The 27,981-nt window shown below is 46.5% G+C and overlaps 1 protein-coding gene across 2 annotated transcripts in view; it reads right to left on the bottom strand.

The window, feature by feature from the left end:
• Nucleotides 1–27,704, bottom strand: part of ITGA3 (integrin subunit alpha 3) — an 86,543-nt gene extending 58,839 nt beyond the window's left edge. For both annotated transcript variants that reach the window (XR_014162165.1, XM_081883862.1), the window contains exon 1: nt 27,084–27,704. Coding sequence is in view for 1 of the 2 variants with exons in the window: in XM_081883862.1 (XP_081739988.1) it covers nt 27,084–27,313 (230 nt within the window). In the remaining variant the exon portion in view is untranslated. The remainder of the gene's footprint in view (nt 1–27,083) is intronic.
• Between the last annotated feature and the right edge of the window lie 277 nt (nt 27,705–27,981).

Genomic DNA, 27,981 nt, shown 5'->3' with positions numbered 1-27,981 from the left:
GCGGAGAGTCTTGGGCTGCAGAGATTTCCCGTTCAGGAGCGCGGGAGGCCACGCCGTGGATGGGAATCTCCTCCTCTTCCTCCTCCTCCTCCAGGAGAGAGGGTGGTCCGCCCCACCGAGTCGGGCGTGCTCAAGCGTGGGAGCCTATAGTTAGAGCTCAGCTCCTTTTCTTGCCTTCCCCGCCCCCCCCACGGAGCACATTTTCCTCGCCCCCCAACCCCCGCATGTAGAATAGAAGCCCTCCAGCCTCCACGGTGCACAAACTCTCCCCTCTGCAACGAAGCGCTTTGTTGCATATCTTTGGTGAGGTTTTTAGGCAGTCTTGGTGCACCTTAAATCAGCGCTAATTGCGCCTGGACGCAGTATTTACTTCCGAGTAGGCCCCCTTCCCCCCCCCCCGGTAGCACCTGACGTTGCTATTCGTATCATCAGGTTTGTTTGTTGATAATTTAATTGTTTTAAAAGCATCATGCTAAAGAGCTCTCTCCCACCCCCAGACCCTTGGGCAAAACAGAAACACACACATACACAAACACAGAGATTGAGCCCTGCAGGTTTTATGAAATGAATGGATTCTGAATGCCTGTTTCAGTGGCTTGTCCGCCTTAGGCTGCTGGGCCAGACACCTGTTACACGGTGCAGTCCGTAAGCTGTGAGCGCTGCTACCTGCCGCTGAGACCACGTAACGACAGTCTTGAAAGACCTACATTGGCTCCCAGTACCTTTCCGAGCACAATTCAAAGTGTTGGTGCTGACCTTTAAAGCCCTAAGCAGTTTCGGTCCAGTATACCTGAAGTAGCGTCTCCGCCACCATTGTTCAGCCCAGACACTGAGATCCAGTGCCAAGGGCCTTCTGGCAATTCCCTCACTGTGAAAAGTGAGGTTACAGGGAACCAGGCAGAGGGCCTTCTCAGTAGTGGCGCCCGCCCTGTGGAATGCCCTCCCATCAGACATCAAAGAGATAACCATTACCTTCTATGCTGTTACTATTTTTTTATTTTTTTTTACATAAGTAAAAAGTGACCTTTCCCCATCTGGCATGGTGGTGTGCCTCGAGATTTTTTTCATGAAACAAGTGTGCCTTTGCCCAAAAAAGGTTGGGAAACACTGGTTTAGAGGGCTGTTGCCAGGGTGGGCAAAATGCAGAAATATATTTTGAAGCCTATCAAGTTGTTCTGGGTTGCTAATGCATTTGAGGATAATTGAATGAGGTGTGTGTGAAAGAGAGGGAGAGAGATCTGGGTTGCTGGTGGGATATTAATTTGGAGGAAAATAAATTAATTTCACATGGCTTTATGTATCAATGATTTGATGGTGGTGACAGCAGGTAGCTGAAGGGGAACTGATCTGAAGCAGGACCTATTAGGAAATTAATTTGGAGAGAATTAATTGAAGGGGAATTGATCTAGGGTGTGGTAAAAGTTAAAGGAAGACTTAATCTGGGGTGACTTGAATGGGAATTTTGTGGGCTTGGCTTCTGCAAAGTTTAAATTTTACTATTTTAAATTTGCATAAGCTATGCAGATGCTAATTTATTTGAATAGATGCAAATTTCTGTCTATAGCCCCATAGCCCAAATATTTTAAATAACTACGGTAGGTATTTTAAATATTTTAACTACCAGCAGTGCCTCTGGTTATATCCAAGCTGGAAAATAATGGTTACTGGCAGTCCTGGCTCCAAGATTTTGGGGGTCCCCAGTGCTCCCCGAAATCTGGAAGAGGTGGGAGAGGCAAACTGAGAAATCTCTGAGGCTGCATCTGATCTTCCTGTATTCCCTATGCAATTTGAAAAGGACTGTTAGGACAATTGAGTTTCTACTGGTCTTAGGGCCTGGGCAAATGTCCACCTTCTGGAGCCTGCCCTGGTTACTGTTATTGTTATAAATTATTATTGCTAATCTGAAGGCAGCCCTGTTTAGGGAAGTTTTTAAGAACTGGTGTTTTTATTATGTTTTTAGATATGTTGTAAGCCTCCCAGAGTGGTTGGGGAAACCCAGCCAGATGAGCGGGGTATAAATAATAAAATTGTTGTTGCTGCTGCTGCTGCTGCTGCTATTGGTGCTATTACAGTGGTACCTTGGAAGTCAAGCAGAATCCGTTCCATTCAACTTCCAAAACCTTTGGAAACCAAGGCGCGGCTTCCAAGCCACATCGGACGTTCAGGCTCCATAGAACTGGAACATTCACTTCCGGGTTTGCAGCGTTCGGGAGCCAAAACGTTTGACTCGCAAGACGTTTGGGATCCAAGGTGCGACTGTATTATTAGCCTTAGAATGATCCAGACCCTTTAAAAAGGTTTTCAGACAGTGGTTTAAGATGCTGTGTTCTGACATGGCAACCACAGCATGTGCCCGCCCCCCGCCCCCCCAATTTGCTCATAATGAGAAACTACACTCAGCTGTAGAGTTCTGTGGCTTGCTGCAGCACATCAAGAAAGGAAGCGGGAAGATGCAGTGAGAGACCAGAGGGTGCAGGTGAAAGGTTTGTGCATCTCTCTCTAACCCACATGCATGTGTCTGGCCAAACCACAGCAAGTACAAGGCTCAATGCTAAAATTATGTACAGCTGCATACATCTTTACCCTGGTCACACACCCTACACAGGTGGTGCTCCTAATCTAATATGGAGATATGATAGTTATCTTCAAATATCTTAAGGGACGTAAGTGGAAGAGGGAACAGGCTTGTTTTCTCCTGTTCTGGAGGGTAGGACTCGAACCCATGGCTTCAAGTTACAAGAAAGGAGATTCCAGGAAGAACTTTCTGGCAGTAGGAGCTGTTTGACAGTGGAACCGTCTCCCTCGGGAGGTTGTGGACTCTTTGGAGGTTTTTAAGCAGAGGTTGGGTGGCCATCTGCCATGGGTGCTTTAGCTGAGATTCCTGCATTGCAGGGTTTGGACTAGATGACCCTTGGGGTCCCTTCTATGATGCTAATGCTTAGGCACTCTAGAGAGCTTTAAATTTGGTTTGGCTGTGGTTTCCTCAGGAAGCAAAGGCCAAGCTATGTGAAACCTGAGATAGGCGGATGCAGAGATGGAAAGATTGCTGGATGATAGGTAGATAAAGTAATCTTCACATGACCGGACGCAAATGAAGTGGAAGCCGTAAGATGGCTAAGAGCACAAAAAATCGCAAGAACTACCTACTCTGGAAGAATGGCAGACAAAGGTGACAGACTTCATGGGACTGGCAGAGATGACCGGCAGAATCCGTGACCAGGGGAAAGAGACAGTGGAAGAGGATTGGAAGAAATTTAAAACATATCTTAAAAACTGTTGTAAAATTGAGGAGTGTTAAGATGTCAAGGGGTAAGAAGTAGAGAATTACAGCTGTAACTAATAAGTTTAAGGAAATTTAATGAAAGGGAACTAGTAGATAAACTGACTAATGGGTTGCTAAAGAACTGCAAAACAAGGATGCAGCGAAAGGGAGGTATGGGGAAGTCGGAGGAAAGAAGATGCATGAAAATAAGACTATGATTTAAATGTTTTGTATGTTTTTGTCTTGTGTTTTGTTTGTTTTTTATTATGTGTTTGAAAAATGAATAAAAATTATTTTTTTAAAAAAAAGAGCACAAAAAATCACTAAAATAACCTGAAATCTAATTTGGGACGCGGGTAGGCTGGGACACTGGGGGAGCTCCCACTCAGCAGAATGAAGAGGAAAGCCCTTTCAAAATTCAACAGGACTGGCTCACCACATTTGGAAGAGAATGAATTAATACACAGTCCCTTCATGAGGGAGTCCCTCACAAAGTCATTATAGCACTGTATTTAGGGCAGTGCGGGCAGGGCTCTGAGCTGAGGGAGCACTAATAATAATAATAATAATAATAATAATAATAATAATAATAATACCCATATTTATACGGTTACCTACTGAGAAGATTCATTTAAACAGCAACTGTACCAAAAGGATTTTTTGTGAAAATAAGAAATATTTAGTGCGGTTGTGGGTGGGAGTGCCAAATGCTTTCCTCACTCAGGGTGCCATATTAGCAGCCCCCTTTATAATAATTAATAATAATCTATTATTTATACCCCACCCATCTGGCTGCGTTTCCCCAGCCACTCTGGGCAGCTCCCAACAGAATATTTAAAACACAATAAAACATCAAACATTAAAAACTTCCCCAAACAGGGCTGCCTTCAGATGTCTCCTAAAAGTCAGGCAGTTGTTTATTTCCTTGACATCTGGTGGGAGGGTGTTCCACAGGGCGGGCGCCACCACCGAGAAGGCCCTCTGCCTGGTTCTCTGCAACCTCACTTCTCGCAGGGAGGGAACTGCCAGAAGGCCCTCGGAGCTGGACCCCAGTGCCCTTTGTGCTAACACATAAAGGTGGAAGACTTACTGCAAGCATTGCCGAGTGGGAATTTGTCTCCGGGGTTTTCCTTGGAGCATCTTTGTGTTGGGGTGCTCCACCCACCCAAAAAATCCAGGCATGTGGAAGTAGCACGGGTGAGATCTGCATTGGGGGCAGCCCCCAAACGGGCTTCAGGTGTGTACAGCAATTTGCCTGCCCCTCTGCCACCTTCAACACCCGGCTGGCGTGCTCTGTGGATGTGGCCCTGCCACTCAGCAAAGCCTGGCTTTGGGTTGTGAGGTAAAATGGGTAATCTCTGGCCAATTCAACAGGTACCTGTGTCAGCGGCCCGTGTTGCTACCCAGCAATGATAAGTAGCAGCTGACGCTGCAGTTCTGAGCCAAGAGCCTCACGGCGGTTGCCAAGGAACTTGAAGCTGGAAGCGTTCTTGCCTGGCGCCTGTGCTGCTCTGTGTGTCATGATGATGAATAAGGAGCCTAAGAGTAATGAAGTGGAATGATACCTGTTTCCCCGGGCATGTGCAAGCAGGTGAGCTCACAGGTCAGAAAGAAACCATTACCTAGAACTTCCAAGCAGGGAGGAAGCACAGTAAAGAAACATACAGTGGACACTCGGTTTGTGAACATGATCGGTGATCCATGTTCACAACGCACAGCGTTCGCAACCCACAGCGGCGTGTCTGCGCAAGTGCAGGTTGCGATTCGGCACTTCTGCGCAAAGCATGATTTAGTGCTTCTGCGCATGCATGACCGCTGAAACCCGGAAGTAACCTGTTCTGGTACTTCCGGGTTTCAGCAGTCCGTAACCCAAAAAAATGCAACCTGTAACCTGAGGCATGACTGTAAAAGGAAGAAGACATTCACAGAAAGCCGGTGTCAGGGACTGGACTGAGGGGGACAAGACTGAGGAGGAATGGTGGAGACTGACGCCCCTCCTCCTGAACTTCCCAGAGAAGAGGAAGGCAGTACAGTGGTACCTCGGGTTAAGAACTTAATTTGTTCTGGAGGTCTGTTCTGAACCTGAAACTATTCTTAACCTGAGGTACCATTTTAGCTAATGGGGCCTCCTGCTGCCACCTCTGTGCGATTTCTGTTCTCATCCTGAGGTAAAGTTCTTAACTCAAGGTACTATTTCTGGGTTAGCAGAGTCTGTAACTTGAAGCGTCTGTAACCCGAGGTACCACTGTACTGAATTACAGCAGGGGTTTGAGGAAGGTCATAGCTCAGAGACAGGTGAATAGGAGGTGCTGGGAGAAGAGAATAGGGAGACAGAGTTTGAGCAGCCAGCTGACATGTTATCACTGGGGAGAGCATTTCTGACCCCCCTTCTCCCAGAACCCAGCGTGCGTTGAAAGTGGAAGAGCAAAGGACTCAGAGACAATTAGCCCCTGGTTGTCACCGTAATGGGAAGTGCTGTTGCTAGGAAGGGAGGGGAAAGGAGCTCAGTTGGAGCAGTGCCATTTTTAGGAAGGCTGCTTTCCTTCATCATTCTCTGTGAATTATTGAATCAATTGCTTGGTAAGAACTCATATTGCTTCCCTGATTCTGGGCTGCCCCATAGGAGGCAGCTGATTCCTCGGAAGAATGACAGCCGGCAAAAGACCTGCAAGGCAGTGGAGGCTAGTCCATTAGGACAAATGGGGTACTGCTCAACCAACTTCCATCTTGATTCCTCTAAGACCACCTGTTTTCATACTTACAACAGGTTCAGAGAGTGGCTGCAGCTGTCTGCTTCCTTGCCCTCAGCCTCAGTGTTCTCCTTGTACTGCAGGAGAATGGGGGCAAAAATAGAATTAGTTGGTTCCACCCGCCATTGGCTCTAGAGCCACTGTGGTGTAGTGGTTAAGAGCGGTGGACTCGTAATCTGGTGAACTGAGTTCGCTTCCCCGCTCCTCCACATGCAGCTGCTGGGTGACCTTGGGCTAGTCACACTTCTCTGAAGTCTCTCAGCCCCACTCACCTCACAGAGTGTTTGTTGTGGGGGAGGAAGGGAAAAGGAGATTGTGAGCTGCTTTGAGACTCCTCAGGGTAGTGATAAAGCGGGATATCAAATCGAAACTCTTCTTTTCCTTCCAGCGCCACCTGCTGTTGGGATCCGTGCTTCCTATCCCACCAGTCTCAATGGGTATCAGCTGCCAATGGTGCTCCAAGCCCAACAAGTTTTGTGACTTAAAACAACTAGGTTGGGTCATAGTTGAGTAGTAGAGCGTGCACTTTGATGCTTTGCAGAGATTTGATCCCTGGCATCTCCAGGTACGTTTTGAAAAGGTCCTGGCTGAAACTTTGGGGTGATACCACCAGCCATACCATATGCAGACCAGAGATGGAGGACAGTGCTTCTCAAATTTGGGTCTCCAGATGGACTATAACTACCATCATACCTGACCACTGGTCCTGCGAACTAGGGATGGTGGGAGTTCCAGTCCAACAACATCTGAGGACCACATACTCTCTGAGGTTCCTCACTCCGGTTACAGACAATGCTGAGCTCGGTGGACCAGTTATCTGCTTCTTGCAAGGCCACTTCCTATTTCTACCCAAGATCCATGCTATCCTGCTGACCTGTTGTCTTGGCCCCATCATCAAGGGCCACATTCAGATGTCTGGAAGAACCAAGGTTTCACAGTCCCGTTCATGGGCGATCGAAGTCCCGGCGGGGGATGTCAGGACCGGGGGCAAGATGGCGGGGTGGGAGCAGGAACGGGGGTCCAGAACCCAGGAGTCAAGGAGCCAAGAGTCTGGGGGTCAGAGAGCCAGGAGTCGAGAAGCCAAGAGTCCGAGGGTCAGGAAGCAAGGAGTCAAGAAGCCGAGGTTCAAGGATCAGGAAGCAAGAAGCCAAAGTCAACAAGGCATGAAGCGTGTTGCTGTGGCAAAGAGCCAAAGGGAAATGCTGACCTTATATCCCTTCCCAGCTCTTGCCACCAGGTGCAGCGAGTTACCAAGCGGCCTCACCTGTGCAGCCGCGCCTTGCCTCTTCAGAACAAACTTAGGAAGGCCCCAGTCCTGCAAAGTCCTATTGGTCACAGGGCCTGGGTCCTGCATGCACACCTGACACAATGATTTTCCGAATGAGATGGGAAGATTCCTCATCTCTGGTGGAACTGTCGTGTCCCTGCATGAACTCCCTCAAGAATCAGGATCTCTGCTTGATACTGCCTGATAACATGCCAGCTGGCCATTGAGTCCTGCAATTGGATCATGGCGGATTAATGGGAATGCTACCAGGATAATTGGCAGACCACCTGCACTGGGCTGGAACACCAACAGGATCTGATGAAATGCCTCCTTGGAAGAGTGTTGATGGAGCCAGCTGTGAACCATCTAGCTGACTGGTGGGAGTTATGGTCCAAAATGTTTGGAGGGGCACCAGAATTAGAGAGGCCTGATTTAGCCCAGTGTGACCCCCACCTCGCAAGATCCCAAACTGTATTTAAATCCAGGCTGCTGAAGTATCCCCAAACCGGCAACGGCAGTAAGGATTGGTTTTGCTATTTTATTTTATTGCTGCTAATTTGGATCTTCGTTTTGTATCCAATTGCTAAATATTAATGAAATGCAAATTAGAGCTTCAAAGCCTACCGGGTTCACTCGTTATCTCTCAGTCTATCCTACTCTCAGGGCTGTTGTGAGAATAAAATGAAGGGGCACATACGTCTCTTTGAAGCCCATGGAGGGAAAGTGAGGTAAACATGAACTAAAAAAAATAAAATGAGGCAGTGGACTGTATGTCATCCTTGTAAATATTACATTTATGGTATGTTTATTGAATTGATGACTTCATTTCCATTTGTTTGACATGCTATTATGAATTGTTAATTGAATTGTTTTCCAAACGTTGGGTGGATGTTTATTTGAGGTCGACGGCGAGCGCCTTTGAGCACATTCCAAAGGAGAAAACTGACATATAAATAAACTCAAGTAAACTAAACAGCACCAGGCCGAATATATGTATATTTACTAAGGAAGATGAGCGAGGATTTGGGGAGGGGAAGATTTGTTGGGGAGAGGGAGTGGGTCAAACAGATTTTGGAGGGACATTAAGAAAAGTTATTATTGTGTCTACGTTCTTAGAATCCCACACACATTTGGACTGTGGGCAGCGTCAGCTTCTACCTCAAGACATATGCATATATCATTAAACACGCCAAGCATTAGGGTTGGTTCTATAGGTGCAGTGGTACGGGGTTGCCTGGGGTCAACACCCATGACTATTTCTCCTGCAGGGTCCCAGTCTCTAGCCAGGGGGCATAGCATTGGTGTGTGTTTGTGTGTGTGCGCACATGCGTCGGGGTGTGTGTGTGTGTGGCCCACAGTGCACATTTTTTGAGGGGGCACGAACCAGGCGCCCCCAGCGTGTCCTGGCCCGGTGCTCCTCTCTGTCTGCCGAGCTCCTCCCTGCCTGGCTCAGCACTGCCCCAGTTTGCTGTGGTGGCGGTGGGGTTGTTCCAGTGGCATCAGCAACAAGGCCTGGGCTGGCGCCCCTTGTCTGTTGTGCGCCCACCTGCCCCGGAGACAGACAACCACCGATACGCCACTGTCTCCAGCATCTAAGTGCCGCCCAATGAGCAAGCAAAGGGATCCTTTTTGCCACTGAGAGTAAGCCTTCTCGCCGTTTCTGCTGATTAGAGCCAATCAGAGTGAAAAGAGAGTCAGCCACCCAGGATTGGCTCCTGGGGTCACTCCAAAGAAAGCGCATGAGGAGAAAACCAAGGAGGAGTGTTTCTGTATGCTCCAAAGCTGCACATTTAGGAACATTGAAAGCAGAAAGGCTGCTTCAGTTTCAAGAAAACAGTGTGCAACTTCTGCAACATACTTCAAGGAAAACACAATGCGGTAGCTAGACTGGTGACCGGGAGCAGCCACTGAGGCCGTATAACACTGGCCCTGAAAGACCTACATTGGCTCTCAGTATGTTTCTGAGCACAATTAAAGTGTTGGTGCTGACCTTTGAAGCCCTAAACCACCTTGGCCCAGTATACCTGAAGGAGCATCTCCACCCCCATCATTCTGCCCAGACGCTGAGGTCCAGCACCGAGGGCCTTCTGGCGGTTCCCTCCCTGCGAGAAGTGAGGCTACAGGGAACCAGGCAGAGGGCCTTCTCAGTGGTGGCGCCCGGCCTGTGGAATGCCCTCCCATCAGATGTCAAAGAAATAAACAGCTATCTGACTTTTAAAAGACATCTGTTTAGGGAAGTTTTTAATGTTTTATCGTGTTTTTAATATTTTGGGAGTCGCCCAGAGTGGCTGGGGAAACCCAGCCAGATGGACGGGGTATAAATAATAATTATTATTATTATTATTATTATTACTCCAAAAGAAGATATTGGAGCACTCCAAGTCATTTGCCCATGCACATGTGCAGAAAATGGTAGATCCAGCTGATCAGCTGACTTGGTATGTTTTGCAAGAGCTGCTCTGCAAGCGCGTGAACTGTCCAAAGATAAGCATTTTTTAATCCTCTTAACGTGCAGGTTTAAATCTCTCCTTGAAACCTGGGGGAATAAGAGCTCTTCACCTGGGCTAGATTGCGCCGTAAATAAATTAAGATAAGCAAAGGTACAAAAGTGCAAAAAAGCACAACAGTATGGGCTGTTGAGTCCAGCCAAGGTGAGCTTTGTCAGGGCTTAGTTGCTGAAGTTGGTCGAAGCTCCCCTCCGCTGGTTCAATTAAGACAAACCAGGTGTGTGTTGCAAAAGGACTACTGAAACCCTGGTTCATATTCAAAGCTACAAATGGAACAAACCTAAATCTAATATTCTGCGTCAAAAGAAGCCAGCGAGATTCACGTCGAGGTCAATGCCACTTTCAAACAGCCAGATGTGCTGTCTGTTTTGCCGCAGTACGGATGTGAAATTGACATGAAACAGTGGCCCAACTGAGCAGTCAAGAAACTGGGCCATATCGAGGCTGGTGGGGGGTCCTGGTTAATAATGGAGGGAAGAGATACTATGGCAGCCTTTGCCAACGTGGTGCCCTCCAGATTGGTTGAGGGCCGTACTATGTTTAGCACTATGCTCTAAATGTATGTACTATGTTAGCGATTTAGCATATATTATTTGTAGTTTGAGAACTTTGATGAAATCTTTTTATTATTGTGTATATTATATTGGGTAGGGACATGGATGGCACTGTGGGTTACACCACAGAGCCTAGAACTTGCTGATCAGAAGGTCGGCGGTTCGAATCCCCGTGACAGGATGAGCTCCCGTTACTTGGTCCCTGCTCCTGCCAACCTAGCAATTCGAAAGCACATCAAAGTGCAAGTAGATAAATAGGTACCGCTCCGGCGGGAAGGTAAATGGCATTTCCTTGCGCTGCTCTGGTTAGTCATGCTGACCACATGACCCGGAAGCTGTACGCCGGCTCCCTTGGCCAATAAAGCGAGATGAGCGCCGCAACCCCAGCGTCGGTCGCGACAGGACCTAATGGTCAGGGGTCACTTTACCTTTGCTATATTATATTGGCAGAACACCAAATCGGTTATTGTGTATCCTACTATTATGAACATTCCAATTTGGGTGTTTTACAGCTCCTATTTTGGAATTGTGACATTTGTTGTTCTCGTTGTTAAAAAACTAATAAAAAATATTTAAAAGAAGAAGAAGGGATGCAAAGGGCAAGCAGTGATTCATAGTCATGAGAAATAGGCAAGGAGATGTGCAGGGTAGATGTTTCAATTGGGAGGATTAAGAAACTTGATATTTACAAATTCCTACACACACACACACCCGATCTGCATGTCACGGACTAATGCGTGACTGGAAAACCTAGCTGTCTCATCTGATTTCACACCTCTGTGAATGTTGCTCAGGTGTTGATGGCTCAAATGCAGCAAAAGAAGCATTTGAATATGCATTCAAACAGGGTTTTTAAACAAAAGAAATAAATCACAGATTAATGCAGAAACAGAACGGAATTATGGGTTAAAAAGAAGTTCCAAAGTGAAAGGAATAGCCACCCCTATTCCAACCTGGGGGAAGACTTCAAGGCCAGCTAAGCCTCTTGAATTTCGAAATTTTAGCCAGCACACCTGAACTTTGATCAAGGCTTCACTCCCCATCCCCTGTCATCCGAAAACCCTAATCTAGTCTCCTCCTTAAGGTGGAAAGCGTTGTGGTGGTGATTTGGGTCGAGGGAGTTTCTCTTTAAAGCTCTCTTTCCAGCAATCACAGCAACTAAAAAAAGCCACCCATTTATTGGCTTTTATCATCAATCCAAAGCTGCATTGCAGAAGCCTTTTCCCCCCACCCCAAACACCTGTTCCCTTTGTTTTTTCTCTGACCTGGGACCTCTTCCAAGAAGCGTAACAAGGAAGGATGCACCTTTTTAAAAAAAAAATAAATCAGCAGAAAGTTTCTGTCAATTTTGCAAAGGTCAGTGCAAACATCTTCTCAAAGGAGCCCAAGATGTGCTTCCTAAAGTTATCCAACAATTGCTGCTGCTGCTACAGGAGCTATAAATGTTTTTGGAAGGAGAAAAAAACTCTGCAGTCATGCAGGCCGCCATGCGGTTCCATCCTCGCTCGTAAAAGCTTCCCCTTACAACAATGTCTAGCCTTTAAAGCTGGCATGGTTTTGCGTAGACATGCTGCAAAAGCCACAGCCTCTGCAAATTTGTGCTCCACCCCCTGTTTTCGAACTGTACCCCCTTGTTTAATCAGCAGCCCCAATGTGCTCAGTGCTGTTTAGAACAGGAAATCAATACACTCATCATACCAGAGGAGAGGAACCATTTGCCCTTCAGGTGTTCCTGCATTAGAAATCCATTCATCACTGTCCAACTACATCTGAAGCACCATAGATTTCGAACCCCTACCTTATATAGTGCCAGAGATGTTATGGTTGTTGCTCCTGACCTGCTGTACGCAAAAGCTGAAATTTTCAGGAATCTGTTCAAAAAGTGGAGGATTTCAAGTTCTGCTTTAGGGGCTGGGCGATATCTGGTTTTCAACATCACGACAGATCACCAGCTGAATATTGTGGTATACCGATATAGCATGATGTCTGAAATAAGGATGGAGATATGTAGAGGCACTGGCTGGCTTCACGGTTTCCCCCACATTGTGATTTTCGCATAGCGCACGCACACATACATATGTCATGATTTGCGATATATTGTTAGGTCAAAAATGATGAAACCAATATCACGTCTTCAAACCGGTTTTGGATGATATATTGATATATCACCCAACCCTATTCTGCTTCGAGGTTCAGAATTCAGGATAGCTATCTTTAAAAATGCGCACAATGGATCTCCATTCACTTGGTCCAGTTGAAGACACGAGCGCCGTCACGCACCTGGGCACACAGGTGTAGGCAAGGCCAGCCCAAGACATTTTGGCACCTGAGGCGAACCCCGCCCACCAGGGGAAAAGGGGTGAGGGAAGTTCTACATCAGGAACAAGGGGGAATACATATCTACATCGGGAATAATGGAGGGGGGCAGTCAGATCATCCTTACCAAATGGCTGAAGAGGGAATCAAAGGCTATCACTGAGAGGGGGGTACTGCTCTGAATCAAACCAGGTGGTTGCAGATCCCAGGAGACTCCCAAGGGAAGCCCTTGACATTTTCTCCCTTGGGGTGGGAAGAGACCACCAACACCTTCAAGAGGCCTTTGTAGATGCAAAACTGGGGAGGAGGCATATCACGGGGGCACAGGGACGGTTGCCCCAGGCGCAAAATTGTTAGGGGGCACAAAATTTCAACGCCCAGTGCTGCCTCAATATAGCTGTGTGCTTCTGTCGCTGGGCTCTATTGAAAACGGCTTCTCCATGCGGACCAGGAAGTGACCTCTGCAGACAACGGAACGACTCTTCTTTTCTCATCTCTGTGGCTGCGATCTCCTGGGTGACGCAAGCGCCATTAGGCAGTTGAATGTCCATGGGTACTGCGTCCGCTTCCCTCCCACCCCCTCTGTGTGACCCCAGGTGCTGGCAATCCATGCTATGCCACTGGGGGGCGGGGCTGCCCAAGAGACAGTAGATCTGTCCTCCAAGGAGTGGACTGCAGACATTGTTGCCGCCACAGCAGCGACAGCAGCCGGCGATGCATTATTTGAAGGTCAAATCTGCTACCCCTGCGGATCCTGCCACCTGAGGCACTTGCCTCACTTTGCCTCATGGGTGGGCCGGCCCTAGCTTTAGGGAAGATCTGCCTTTAGGAAGCATCCTTAGCCCTTTCTCAAAGGTGAAAAGGCATTATTTGTGGAGTGGGTGGGAGGAGGGAGCAAAGGACAGATGCAGAGCAGCACTCTCCAAACAAACCTACTTACCCTTTGGACTTTACATTTCTCAAGGGTGGGGAGAGTCCTTTACGAATACCCAGAAGGAACTTCATCTCCCAGCAATCACCTGTTTGGCAGAGCATGCTCAGTAGGGAAGGGCAGAAATGTCTGCTTCCCTTCCTCTCAGTTTCTCATTTCTCCAGTCTCACATTCAGTTCTGCACATCTCCACATCTGTTTGATACTCTGTTTTGTAAAGTCCTCATCAAAATTCGTCAGTGAATTGCTCTTGATCTGCACTTCTTCTTTTTTTGCAAAGCAATTTCCCCTAACAAAATGTGCTTTTGTATGTTATTTCACTAGTTACATGCATTTAAAGGCACACATTCCACTAACTTATACACACATGATACTTTTGCCTGAAGAAGGGCATTACAAAATTCGGAGAAGTGCAAAATTCAAAGGATGGCCTATGTGTTTCAATTTGGGAAGCGTGAATGGGCTAAGTTTGCATTGCTGGGGGGTTGGACCAGACAGCCCTTCCAACACTACAATTTTATGATTATATGGTTTTATTAAATGGGAATGGAATCACATTTCTCCCCCTATCCTTAGCTATAGGTTAAGTCCATCATTTTTATCCGTCGTCAAAATATCCCTTGTCGCTAGTCCTTTAGTAAAGGATGGATTTCAATAAATTTGTAAGCCTTTAGAGATGCCACCGGGGGGGGGGGGTTGAATGAGTTGATCCTCAGGGTTGCTCCACAAGTCTATGATTCTAGGGTTCTAAGCCCCTTTGCTGTGCATTTTTAGGAGAAAGCAAAACCTCCGTGCATTCAAAATTGACTTCAAGGGTGAGCTATGGGTGAAATTCAACTCTGGGGCTGCCCCTTTCCTAAAACACCACTCGCAGATCAAATCCCCAAACTTTCTCACAGTGTTTGCACATGCAGACACATGCTCCCCAGCGCCCAGCTGCCTCTCCCCCCCTTTTCACCTAAAGGCTGTGGGGTGAGGGTGGGGGGGTCTGCTGTTCTTGGAGGGAAAACGAGGGGGGGGAAACCAGAATTGCCCATTGCCTTCGACAGAGAAGCCCTCTACTTCATCAAGAGCTTTGCAAATGAATCTTTGGAATGTCTCCACAGATGCTTTCCGAGCCGTGCAGCTGCTGCCGTCAGAAATCCTCTCCAGGGCACAAGACATCCTTGTCAAAGGGGTAGGAGAGCGAGGGAGACCCTCCAGCTGTCTCAGAAATGCGAAAGCCAAGAAGTCTGGCTCTCCTCTCATTCCCCCCCCCCACTCTCCCACTGTTTTTGCCCTGGTGGTGTTAATATGTTTGTTATTTTTTAAGTAGGTACCACAGCATGAACAAACAAGGCCTATTGCAAAATTCACGTCTGAGAGGTGACCGGAGCTCGCAGCTCTTTAGACATCTTGCCATGTGGCTTGGAAGGCTTCGCTGCTCATTCCAGATGCACAGAGCCTGGCTGCGCTTGCTTCAGTGGCCTCGGAAAGGCGCTTTGCATACGCTCAGAAGCGCCGTTAGGATTTTATGTGTTCCAGCAAAATCCGGAAGGCTGCAAGCCCCTCATTGACCATTTCATGGCTTAATCCTGGAACTAAACTGCAGCAGCAACAGATTCAATAACAATCCACATATTTTGAGCGAGCCATGAATGTCCAGCCGCACTGCTCCATCCATTTCGAGAAAGTTCACAGATTAGTAGTAGAACACATGCTTTGAACCAGTGCTGTGAGGTCAGTGGACTAGGAAGACTAGGCTAGCCCCATAAATGTTCCCCTGGTACCACCTTCCCAAAGCCCTGAAAAGCTTCTGTCGGTCTTAGGGAGGGAGGCGTGATGCCCCCATGGGTCCATGAGCCCTCCCACCACCTTCCCAGTGCCCACCTGGCTTTGGGAAGGAGGCAGGGGGCTTCAGCATCCTGTCAGAGCCTTGCCTTCTCCTTCCCAAAGCCCAGGAAGCTTTTGCCCAGCTTAGTGAGCCTTAAATGGACTCGGCCCAGTATACCTGAAGGAGCGTCTCCACCCCCATCGTTCAGCCCCGACACTGAGGTTCAGCGCCTAGGGCCCTTCTGGTGGTTCCCTCACTGCAAGAAGTGAGGTTACATAGAACCAGGCATAGGGCCTTCTCAGTGGTGGCTCCCACCCTGTGGAACGCCCTCCCATCAGATGTCAAGGAAATAAACAATTCTCTGACTTTTAGAAGACATCTGAAGGCAGCCCTGTTTAGGGAAGTTTCTAATGTTTGAGGTTTTATTGTGTTTTTAATATTCTGTTGGGAGTCGCCTAGAGTGGCTGGGGAAACCCACCCAGATGGGAGGGGGGTATAAATAATAATTATTATTATTATTATAGGGAGGAAGGTGTGATGCTCGTGTTTCTGATGTCAGGACATCGAGACATCACACACATGATGTCACCCTCTCCCCCATCACCCTCACAAGCTGGCGCTTCTGGCCTAACTGTTCCCCTATGAAAAATTTCACCGCACGCTGCTGCTTTGAATGCAGAAGATCCCATATTCATTCTCCAGGGTGGAGTTGGGAACCCAGTCTGAAAACCTGGAGAGGGCAAGATGTATAACTTGCTGTTGAAATGGAACACGCAGGATGAAATGGTTAAATCAGCTATGATTAAGTGGGCACAAGATATTGGTCATAACATTATGTTTGCTGACTGGGAACAGTTGTGGACCACCGGTATGAAATTTACGGCATGTAATGCCCTAAGAGAGAATATTATGAAAATGATTTACAGGTGGTACATGACCCCAGTCAAGCTCGCAAAAATCTACCACTTGCCTGATAATAAATGTTGGAAATGTAAAGAAAATGAAGGTACATTCTTTCACCTTTGGTGGACGTGCCCAAGGATTAAGACTTTCTGGGAAATGATATATAATGAAATGAAAAAGGTATTTAAATATACCCTCCTGAAGAAACCAGAGGCCTTTCTTCTGGGCATGGCCGGCCAATTGGTGCCAAAGAAGGACAGAACATTCTTTATGTACGCAACAACAGTCTTGTGGGCTTATAGCCGAATAAAGTATTATCTATCTACGCAACAACAGCAGCAAGAATACTCATCGCAAAGTACTGGAAGACACAAGATCTACCCACTTTGGAAGAATGGCAGATGAAGGTGATAGACTATATGGGACTGGCAGAAATGACTGGCAGAATCCGAGACCAGGAAAGAGAGACGGCGGAAGAAGATTGGAAGAAATTCAAGGACTATCTTGGGAAATATTGCAAAATTAATGAATGTTAGAACGATGTTGGTTTAGAAATTAAGTGGTTTTCAGCTGTAATGATTAAGTAAAAAGGAAAGAAAGGTTGAAAATTAAATGAAAACTAAGGGAGAAGATTTGCTGAATTAATAATTAGAAATTGGAATACAAAAAGGGGAGGTATGAGGAGGTCGGGGAAGTAAGTTATAAGAAAATAAGGGAATGAAACTTTACTTGTTTTTAAATAGTTTTTAGTTTTGTATTTTTCTGTATTTGTTATTTTTTGTGTTTGTGTTTTGTTTTTATTATTGTTTTTTTTGTATAACCTTTGAAACTTTAATAAATATCTTTTTTTAAAAAAATGAAAACCTGGAGAGGGCAGCAGCCAATCTTGAGTTGGGCTGACTAACGGTCTGGTTTGATATAAGGTAGCTTCCTACGCAAAATTGGAACAGAGTCACAAGGCCGAAAGAAATTATGGCCATGGAGCACTTTGCAGAATTAAACTGCTACCGAACTGATTCAGAATAAGTGCACGGAGGAAATGCCCCGCCCCCTAACTGCCAGATGTCTAATAAAACATTCTTTCTTTTTCAGATCTTTTTAACACCTGGTGCACAGAAATTTGTGACATCTTTCTCCATCTTCCCCCTCCCAGTACGTTTCCGAGCACAATTCAAAGTGTTGATGCTGACCTCTAAAGCCTTAAACAGCCTCGGTCCTGTATACCTGAAGGAGCGTCTCCACCCCCATCGTTCAGCCCAGACACTGAGGTTCCCTCACTGTGAGAAGCAAAGTTACAGGGAACCAGGCAAAGGGCCTTCTCGCCCCATGAAAGCCCTTCCATCAGATGTCAAAGAGATAAATAATTATACGATTGCCTGTAGACATCTGAAGGCTGCCCTGTATCAAGGCGCTTGTAATGTCCTGTTCTGTTGATGTTTGTTTATGTTGGAAGCTGCCCAGAGTGGCTGGGGCAACCCAGGCATATGGACAAAGTACTACTACTACTACTACTACTAATAATAATAATATCATCAGGAAAAGCTTTATTAAATGCTTGCCTGGAAGACCACTGTTAAAGGCAGAGGAACTGGCCCGTACGGGCCAGTCATGTCCGACTCTAGGGTTGTGCGCCCATCTCACTTAAGAGGCCGGGGACCAGCGCTGTCCACAGACACTTCCGGGTCACGTGGCCAGCGTGACGAAGCTGCTCTGGCGAGCCAACACCAGCGCAGCACATGGAAACGCCGTTTACCTTCCCACTATAAAGCGGTCCCTATTTATCTACTTGCACTTAGGGGTGGTTTCGAACTGCTAGGTGGGTAGGAGCTGGGACCGAACGACGGGAGCTCACCCCGCCGCGGGGATTTGAACCGCCGACCATGCGATCGGCAAGTCCTAGGCACTGAGGTTTTACCCACAGCGCCAGCCGCTGTCCCTAAGAGGAACAGGACTCCCCACCAAATATGGCATAGATTTAGATCGCCTTTAAAAACGAACTTACCTAATTTTCTCTTTCTGAAACAATATGCAAACCAAAACGCAGCCATTTTTTGAGATCGGCACTTCTCTGAATTTTGAATTGCAGTTCTCTAGCCAAAGAAAGTGCACTGCACTTACAAGCGTGCTCGTCTTCAACTACTGGATTGCGGCCTGATCCACGGTGAGTCACAACAGGAGCGCTACCATCATGCAAATATGTGGTAAAAGGTTAAGAAATAGGTCCCCAAATGTATGTTCAGATTAGAAGTGGGTCCAGGAACTAGCTATGCTAGCGTAAAGGGCAGTGCTAGCCCAAGACATTTTGGCACCTGAGGTAAACCACAAAATGGCGTCCCCACTCCCTGCCGGGGAAGAAGGGGTGAGTGAAGATCTACATCAGGAATGGGGGTGGGGTGGAATAAAGATCTACATTGGGTTCTGCTGACCCTGTGGATCCGGCCGCCTGAGGCAGTTGCTTCATGTTACCTCATGTGTGGGCCGGCCCTGGCAAAGGGCACCTAAAAATACATATATTACTGAAAATAAAATACATTTTCCTGCATTCTAGTAAGGGGAATCTCTTTCCCGAAAGGTTTATTTCAGGCAAAATTGCCTACAAGAATGTGCCTATGAAGAGAAATCCTTTTGCAATAAAAAATAAAAAAAATCGCCAACCTATGTGCAAATGTGGAAAGCTGAATTTAAGATTGGAAAAATGAAAAAAACAAAAACTGAAACAGACAGATTCGCCCATCCTTGCGCAGCCCCAGTAAGAACAGAAGAACACAAACAGATCTCCGGCTGAAACGCAATCTAGAAGATCAGTACATTTAGAATTAGTGCAAGTAGCCGTGATTTATACCAAGGCTAAGTAAGGAAGGGGGTGTGTGGAAAAAACCCTGCCTCTTAAACAACATAATACACGTCTCCATGGGAACGGAGGCCTGAGCTAAGAGAGAGAGTTAGTTAATCAAGAGGAAAAATCCGGTGGTTTGAAAAGGTCTTTTGTAAAGCACCGTAGAATTTATCCAATCCAACAAAGAACTACAAGAATGTTAACAGGTCCATGGGAACCTCACACCTTGACCCTCAAGGATGAGACTGGTCTAGGATAGGCCTCTGTTTGTAAATGAACAATTCATGGCCGGGTCTGGATGAAGAGATACTCTTGGGCCTAAGAAATACTCTTGGGCCATCGTTCTGGGTCAAAACATTCAAATTGGCTGGCGGGGAGGAGGGAATGTCAAATCAAAATCAGAAAAGACTCAAGGTTATTCCATTAGGGAGTGGAGACCAATTCAATATGGTCCACATTTAAAGGCAAAACTACACAATTCACTCTTCCTGAAACACTACGAGGCCTGAACCATGGCCGTCTTTCAAAATTTACACCTCTCCGGATTTTGCAACGTAGTTTTCCAGCAAACTAATAAGTACAGAGGGGCATTTGCCATTGGGAAGTGTTAAAGAAAATAGGGTTGCCATATTTTGAAGAGCAAAAAAGAGGACACCTGGGCCAACTTCAACTTTTAACTATGGATCGCTATGACGACTCTACCCATGAAAAGGAGAACATGTCCTGGAAAAAGAGGACATATGGCAACCCTGGGTGTGTATACTAGTGACGAGGTCATGCAATAATAATAATGCATCACATTCGGGGAAATCACCTTGCAGAAATGCTTGTCTTAGGCAAAATTGCACACAATTGTGTGTCAGTTAGGGGAAATGTCCACTAAACTTCTGCTGAACTTCCATGAAATTACTGTATTGGCTTGAATATAAGGTTCCCTTTTTTCCCAAATTCCAACCGTGAAAAGTTAAAGTGCGGCTTAAATTCGCGACCTTACAAAAATTGGCCTTTTTACGATATCGCCGCTGAAACAGACATACGGCAAATGTTTTATTGTCGATTTGCGAGCTTGAGACTGTTCATGTGCCATTTACGGGTGTGAGTGCCTGTGGAAATTGTAGCCAATTGAGTAGCGATTTGCGATTTCAGCGATTGTACGGTAACTTTTGCAGGCTTGGAAAATCAAAGGCTTAAATTGGCTCCGAGTTAAAATTCTACCAACCGCAGCGACTTTCAGCCTGTAACCCAATTTTAAGGGAGCGGCTTATATTTGGGTATTCTCTCCCCCCCCCCTTTGAATTTTAAAGGTGTGGCTTATTTGCGGGTGTGGCTTATATTCGGGCCAATACGGTAAGTGAGTGTTAGTAGGAGCGATTGTTGCTTATTTGCCTGTTTCTTCCCTCTTGGAGACAGTGGTTTCTACACCCAGAGTTAGAAGGAAAGGGAGACGGGCTATGGGGAGAGGGGGGGGAGCTGTGCTCTAGGGCTCCTGGAACTACAACTGCTTGGGGTTTTCCAAGAATGATTTGGAAACAGCACGCCAGACAGCAAGCAGATCAGTTAAGGACTGCAAAGCCTCAGATCTGAATCTTTCTGAGCCATGAAGCTCTCTGGCTGATCCTGAGCCGAGCCGCGTGAAACAAAAGCATAATTAATGCATATGAAAATTGACTTCTGTGGGGGGAAGAATTTCCATTGATTTCACTTTCCACCCTCAACTTTGCATAGGTACTTTGTGCATTAGGGCAATACCTTTCCATTTAACCTTTTGCACATGGCTGGAATTTGTCTCAGTGCTTTGTAAGTGAATTTACACACACACACAATATGTGGGTGACAGGTAACAAAAGCCAGAGGGACAGACGGCTTAGGAAAGCTGGAGGAAAAATTCAGATTTTTCGATGCCAGCTTCAGATAGTCAGTAAGGTTTGCCAGCCAATACTTTACTCTGCGGTGTTTCATATCGTAAAGGCAGAGAAAACTGCTTTAAATCACTGGTCCATTCAGCTCAGCATTGTTTCAAGAAGAAACCACTACTCAGAAGTAAGTCCCATTGAGTTTAACAAGCCTTACTCCCAGGTAGGGCTGGAAGGATCTATCCATTACCATTCTCTCAGTTTCTCATTTTTCAAATCTTCATTTCGGGTTCTCCACATATTTACAGAAATTTTCCACTGAGGGGAAAAGTCCTTAGCATTTTAGTGCAGAATTCTGCTAGTGAACATACACAGTTTAGACTGATGTGCCCATTTTCGCAAGTGATTTTTCCTGAATAGAATGTGCTGCTGTATCTAATATCCTCATTCTCAGGCACACTATCATATGCACTTTTGTATACTTTGGGCTGGAAAATTCAGACAAATGTACGTTTCAAAGATAAGCTGTGTTCCAGTTCTCGTATTGTTTCAGAAAGCATGGATCTGTTAGATCTGGCTTTAAAGGTGTACTGACTCAAATTTCTCCTCCATTACCCCCCCTTCCGCCCAGTAAGTAAACGTAGGATCTGAACCTTAGATCAGCTGCTCCTCAAACAGCCCTAAACTACCAACTCACTAGGTACCCAGATGACTCTCTCTGCATGGCAGACAGGCAGCGTGAGTGAAGGAGGAGGCGCAAACCACAGGGAAGCATCTGCAAGACTAGGCATGTGCTTTGAAGAACAAACTCAAAGGGATAAAGCAGGCCAGTGTGTGCCACGTGCAAAAAAGGAGGCAGGAACAGAGCCAAGAGCCTCCAATTCACATGCCCCAAGGGGATGGCTGTTGGAAATCCAGCATGTGCCCCTTCATATAGAATCACAGAGTTGGAAGAGACCCTGAGGATCATCTAGTCCAACCCTCCGGAATTCAGGAATATGCAGCTGTTCCATACGGGCATCGAACCTGCAACCTTGGCCTTAATGGCACCACGCTCTAACTAACTGAGCTATCCTCCTTGCATTATTCGATGGCAACCTGCTTTTGAGCCACTAGGCTGATATCTCTCTTGCCTCGGTGTTTTTATTTATTTATTTTTATGGCTCTTAACGGTGACTGTTTTTAAGTTTTCTTCGTGATTTTAATGGGATGATCGATTGATTGACTGATGTATGGTATTGGGGAAGAATGAGTCAGTTTTCTTTTGCTTCATTGCTAATCAGGTTTGGGGTTTGTTATTTTTAAAAAGCTGAAATTTATACTTTTAAGCTCATTTTCATTGTTAATTATTTTGCTGCCTGATCTTTAGAGGATGCTTGGATTTAGTCCTTTTACTATGGATTTTCCTCACATTTTTTTGCAGCTGATTTTTTTATGTGGCAATGTTTATTTTGACACCGACGAGGATGCTCTATTGCAGTGTCCCCCAACCTTGGGCCTCCAGCTGTTTTTGGACTACAACTCCCATCATCCCTCGCTAGCAAGACCAGGGGTCAAGGATGATGGGAATTGTAGTCCAAAAACAGCTGGAGGCCCAAGGCTGGGGAACACTGCTCTATTGAGTTACGGTTCATCGAATGTATAAATTCCCTCCTTTTTGTTTTGGTGTTTGCTGTTTACTTAAGGTGTTTTAACCTGTGTTGTGAACCGCGTAAGAGTTTTGCGTAACTACGAGCGGTAAATAAATAAATATTATTATTTTAAATATTTTTTATAACTACCCATTTCAGCTGTCTCCCCACAACTCCTCACATTGAGAAGTGTGGACCAGACATAAGAAGCAATCCTATGCACACAAGAAGCTTGACATAATACAAGCCGGCGTAAGTTAAACTGCCCTAAAGGTACACCAGAGCCAAATCCCGTTCAGCTGTGGAACTGCTGCAGCTGCTCTGCCTAAGCCTGGAAGAGGGGAAACATGCCTTTAAAATAGTGTTTTATGCAGGGCTGCCAATCATCTGAATGAGCAGAACAAGCTTAGGATTCGGCCTAAGGGTCTCCCTCCCCCCCAGTGCTGCCCAAACCACACACCCCAGAATGTCCATTTTGGGTATCTTGCGCTGGCCTCAGCTCAGCTAGACAGGTGGAGTATAAATGATAACATTATTATTATTAAGTGATGCTGGTGTATCTTTGGCTAAGCCAGCAGAGCCAGAGATCATCTGTGCATTCTAAACTGCCCATCTTGACAGATCTTGCCCCCGTCAACAATGCCACCAGATTCCTGGTGGAGCACATATATTTTAACCAGCTGGTATCGACTGAGGTGTTTCAACGATGATTTCTGCCTGTCTGGGTAGGCTTGCCTAGAATTTTTTTTTTTTAAGCAGGTGTTGAAAAGAGCAGCGAAGGTGGTTGGCTAATGTCAAGAGGCAGGGAATTCCACTGTGTATGGATTTATTTAGATGGTTGCCAACAACAACAAGTTCAGAATCAGTATTATGTGGCACCTGTAACACTGCCAGTTATTTAGACTGAAGCGGTCGTATGGGCCTATATGGGGTAAAGCGATCTCACAAGTAAACTGGTCCCAAGCTGTTAAGGGCTTTAAGGAGCGTCTCCACCCCCATTATTCAGCCCAGACACTGAGGTCCAGCACCGAGGGCCTTCTGGCAGTTCCCTCACTGCAAGAAGTGAGGTTGCAGGGAACCAGGCAGAGGGCCTTCTCAGTGGTGGCGCCCCACCCTGTGGAATGCCCTCCCATCAGATGTCAAGGAAATAAACTATCTGACTTTTAGAAGAAAGACATCTGAAGGCAGCCCTGTTTAGGGAAGTTTAATGTTTGATGTTTTATCGTGTTTTTAATATTCTGTTGGGAGCCGCCCCAAGTGGCTGGGGAAACCCAGACAAATGGGCAGTGCACTAATAATAATAATAATTATTATTGTTATAACACCTTAAATTGGGCCCAATTGCAAATGGGCAACCAGGGCAGTTCTCTGAACAGAGGTACTGTTGCGTTTGTGCAAATTTACAGAGGAAAATAATGGCATATAAATGGAAATAATGGCATAAAATATTTTAGGGATTTTTTTTAATTAAAAAAATGAAGTTTCTTGGGTTTCTTTTTACTTAAATAAATACTGAGTGGGATATAAATTTCTTAGAATGAATAAAAACATTCCAGCAACCATTTGATGCCATTTTTTAAAAAAGAAGGTATGGCATACATACTAAATATTTAGTACTGCATGCTTGCTGGATAAGGTTTCGAAAGGCTTCTTGTGAACCAGCAGAGCTGCCTGCATGTTGCATTGGTTAGGTTGGCACCTGTTATCTGCTGCCACTGGCATAAGAGCTGAGCCTCATCCAGGGAAACGCACACTGAGTGCTAAGGGAGCCTCGCCCTCACATGCATATCCCAGACAAAACTGCACTGCTCTGAATTAAGCAGGTTTGGGATGGTAAGGATTTGTCCCTAAGTGTGGTGCTGTGGATTAAACCACAGAGCCTAGGACTTGCCAATCAGAAGGTCGGCGGTTCGGATCCCCATGATGGGGTGAGCTCCCGTTGCTCAGTCCCTGCTCCTGTCAACCTAGCAGTTCGAAAGCACACCAGTGCAAGTAGATAAATAGGTACCGCTCCGGCGGGAAGGTAAACGGTGTTTCTGTGCGCTGCTCTGGTTCGCCAGAAGCAGCTTAGTCATGCTGGCCACATGACCCGGAAGCTGTACGCCGGCTCCCTCGGCCAATAAAGTGAGATGAGTGCCGCAACCCGAGTCGGTCACGACTGGACCTAATGGTCAGGGGTCCCTTTACCTTTACCTTCAGTTCTTATTTGCCCTTTTTATTCTGCTCAAGGGTATGTTGCAGTAAAGTTGCACTATTCCCCAGTAAGGTATCTAGAGGTGCTGTCAGTGTTTGAAATTAGCCAGGCGCCAGGGGCATTTTGCACCTGACTTTTAACCACTTGCGACATGCCTTGGTGCCAGGATGGCACCTGACATTTTTATCATTTATTTATTTAACTTCTACATACCGCCCTATACCTGAAGGTCTCATGGCGATTCACATAAAATATCATCTCCACCATCTGGAAGGTGCATGCCTGGGGATCATTGAATCTGTACTGTTTTTGCACACTCATGCCCCCATCCTGTAGGTAATTCTATCAGTTATATATTATCTGCACAATCAAAATGATTTGTTGGAACCGAAATGTTTTTTCTGTGCAGCCTGAGCAGTAGAAGTCATCATTAAGAAAAAGAGTTTGTAGAAGATATACAGTGGTACCTCAGGTTACATACGCTTCTGGTTACATACGCTTCAGGTTACAGACTCCGCTAACCCAGAAATAGTACCTCGGGTTAAGAACTTTGCTTCAGGATGAGAACAGAAATTGTGCTCTAGCAGCGCGGCAGCAGCAGGAGGCCCCATTAGCTAAAGTGGTGCTTCAGGTTAAGAACAGTTTCATGTTAAGAACGGACCTCCGGAACGAATTAAGTACTTAACCTGAGGTACCACTGTACATGTGAACTGTCCCTGGATAAAGTGACTTTTCTTCCCTAAGTTCTCAGAGCTCTTAACCTAGCTCAAGGTGGTCATCTGAACTAGCCAGATGTTTAACTGAGAATCCATCACCGTCAGTCATCCATCATAAGACTTTAGAGCCATCTTACCCCCAAACTAGACATTCTGTTCTGGCAACTGTAACCTTGGTTTAAGAAGCTATTTGGATCCTAGCTCATACATCCAAGTTTCTAACACTGCATTTTCTGATTAGGTTGCAATGTGCCACTGGGTAGACTTGAATTTACCGTATTTTTCGCTCTATAAGATGCAGCAGACCATAAGACGCACCTAGTTTTTGGAGGAGGAAAACAAGAAAAAAAATATTCTGAATCTCAGAAGCCAGAACAACAAGAGGGATCGCTGTGCAGCGAAAGCAGCGATCCCTCTTGCTGTTCTGGCTTCTGGGATAGCTGTGCAGCCTGCATTTGTTCCATAAGACGCACACACATTTCCCCTTACTTTTTAGGAGGGAAAAAGTGAGTCTTATAGAGCAAAAAATACAGTAACTGCAAGAGTTGCCATCTTTCTGGGTCTGTGGACATATCTGCAAACCACAACCAAGCACACTCTGCAACCCATGATATTGGCTACAATGGAATGCTTCTTACAAGCCTAATTTGTGTGGAAGAAACCCTTCGGGCAACCAGGGAAAACCTTCATAGGCACCCACAAGCAGCACGTTGGCAACCGCCGGTCTTGTGTTACCGGTGGCCACCAATATTCAGTGACCCTGAATATATTTTCTGTCAGCAAACAGCATTAACCATCACATTTGCAGCCGCTTCCCTGGTTTCAATCAACATCTCGCTTCGGAAGGAAAGGGCCAATTGATGTTGGACGCACCAGGCCACATGTGGTACAACCCCAACACAATAGGGCATAAATTGCTCTCGAACACACACGCAAACAGGCATCGAGTTTAGGAACAGATGGATTCCAGCTAAATCCAAAAAGCTGACAAGCTGAATGGCACAAACAGATGTGAATTGCAGCACGCATGGGTGGGGGGGTTTAGATGCAAGTAACTTCTCCATTAGTTCACAGACACTTATTATAAGAGTCCCTTTTGCTAACCAGAGACCCCAAAAATATGCTAGATCTCCATTCCCAAGAGAAGGAACCAAGAATATGTCATTTAATTAAAAGCAGATTGGGGAACTGCCAAACTTTGTTGGCGGCAAGGAGGGGGAAGGAGCGCAGAAATGGGGTTTATGCCAACCTGTTGTTCTAGGCAAAAATGGGCAGGAAGAAAAGAGTGTGCCTCTCAGTATAACATAGGTCTACTCAAAAGTAAGTCCCACAGAGTTCAGATGGGGCTTCCTGAGGGAGGAACAAAAAGGGATGTCAGCTTAAATATCGGACAGCTCTCTCTAAATCTCAGATCCCTGCTTGCATGACAGCTCTGTGTGATTCGAATGCCTGCTCCCCTCTTAACTACAGCAGCGGATTTTATGCCTCCAGCCTGAACCTCAAGTTCAGAAAGAGAGTGCACGCTCCCGGTCCCGACGCTATTTCACTTACAGGTATCGTTGCCCGTCCATGTGATGGTGCAGAGCCACGGAGAGTCCGAAGTAGCTGTCCGGGGTCTTGCCTTTCTTGTGAATCAGAAATTTCGTGTCCAGGTTGAAAGCCGCGCATCTCGGGGCGCAGAGGGAAATCCACAGGGCGCATGCCAGCAGCAGCGCTTTCTGACTCCCAAGCTGGCTCTTGCGTCCTGCGGGTCTGCAAAGGTGGAACTGGCTAGCGCCCATGTCGTGTTTCGCCGATTTCTTTCTCCTTCTTTTTTTTTGCTTCCCAGGAGTCTGCTGCGCCCTTCTGCAAAGGAGTTTGCGGGTGGCTTGCTCGTTTTGCTGGGGGCTGGGTGGGGGGGAACCCGGCTTGCTGTTGTTGTTGCTTTCAGTTCCTGGAGTTTTGCCCTCCTCCTCTCTCCAATCTCCTTTGCGAATGTTGCAGATTGTAGCCGCAGCAGCAGCCTCCCTGCTTAGCGATCGGGGATTCCTTCCTCTCCACCCGGTTCTTCCCTACGCGCAAAAGGCTCGGATGGAGCCGGTTCTGTGGCTGGTATCGCGCAAGCGAGGCGCGCGCGTGCTTGCTTGGTTACCTCCCTCCCCACCTTGCACAGAGTCTGAGCAGCCGCTCTGGCTACACTTTTCTTCCGGGGGAAAAAGAAACAGTCGGAGCGAGCAGGAGTGACAAGCGCTTGGTTCTTAAAGGGGCCCCGGACAGGTTGGACACCTGCCCAGCGCGCAAACAAAGACGGGGGCAGATAAAAGGCTGGGGAACTGATTTCATTCTTGCTAGTATTTTCTTTTTCTTTTATAAAAAAAAGTACCTTAAAGGTACAAAAACCCAGATTTGCCTGGAGGTTTCCAGGCGCACGCTTTCCCCTCGAAGCGCATCTCTCCGTGATCACAGGTGT

The sequence above is a fragment of the Podarcis melisellensis genome (genome assembly GCF_964234715.1).
Source record: "Podarcis melisellensis genome assembly, chromosome: 13".
NCBI classification, from domain to species: domain Eukaryota; kingdom Metazoa; phylum Chordata; class Lepidosauria; order Squamata; family Lacertidae; genus Podarcis; species Podarcis melisellensis.
Note: the sequence above shows the minus strand (reverse complement) of the source record. Positions and strands in the feature narration are given on the sequence as shown.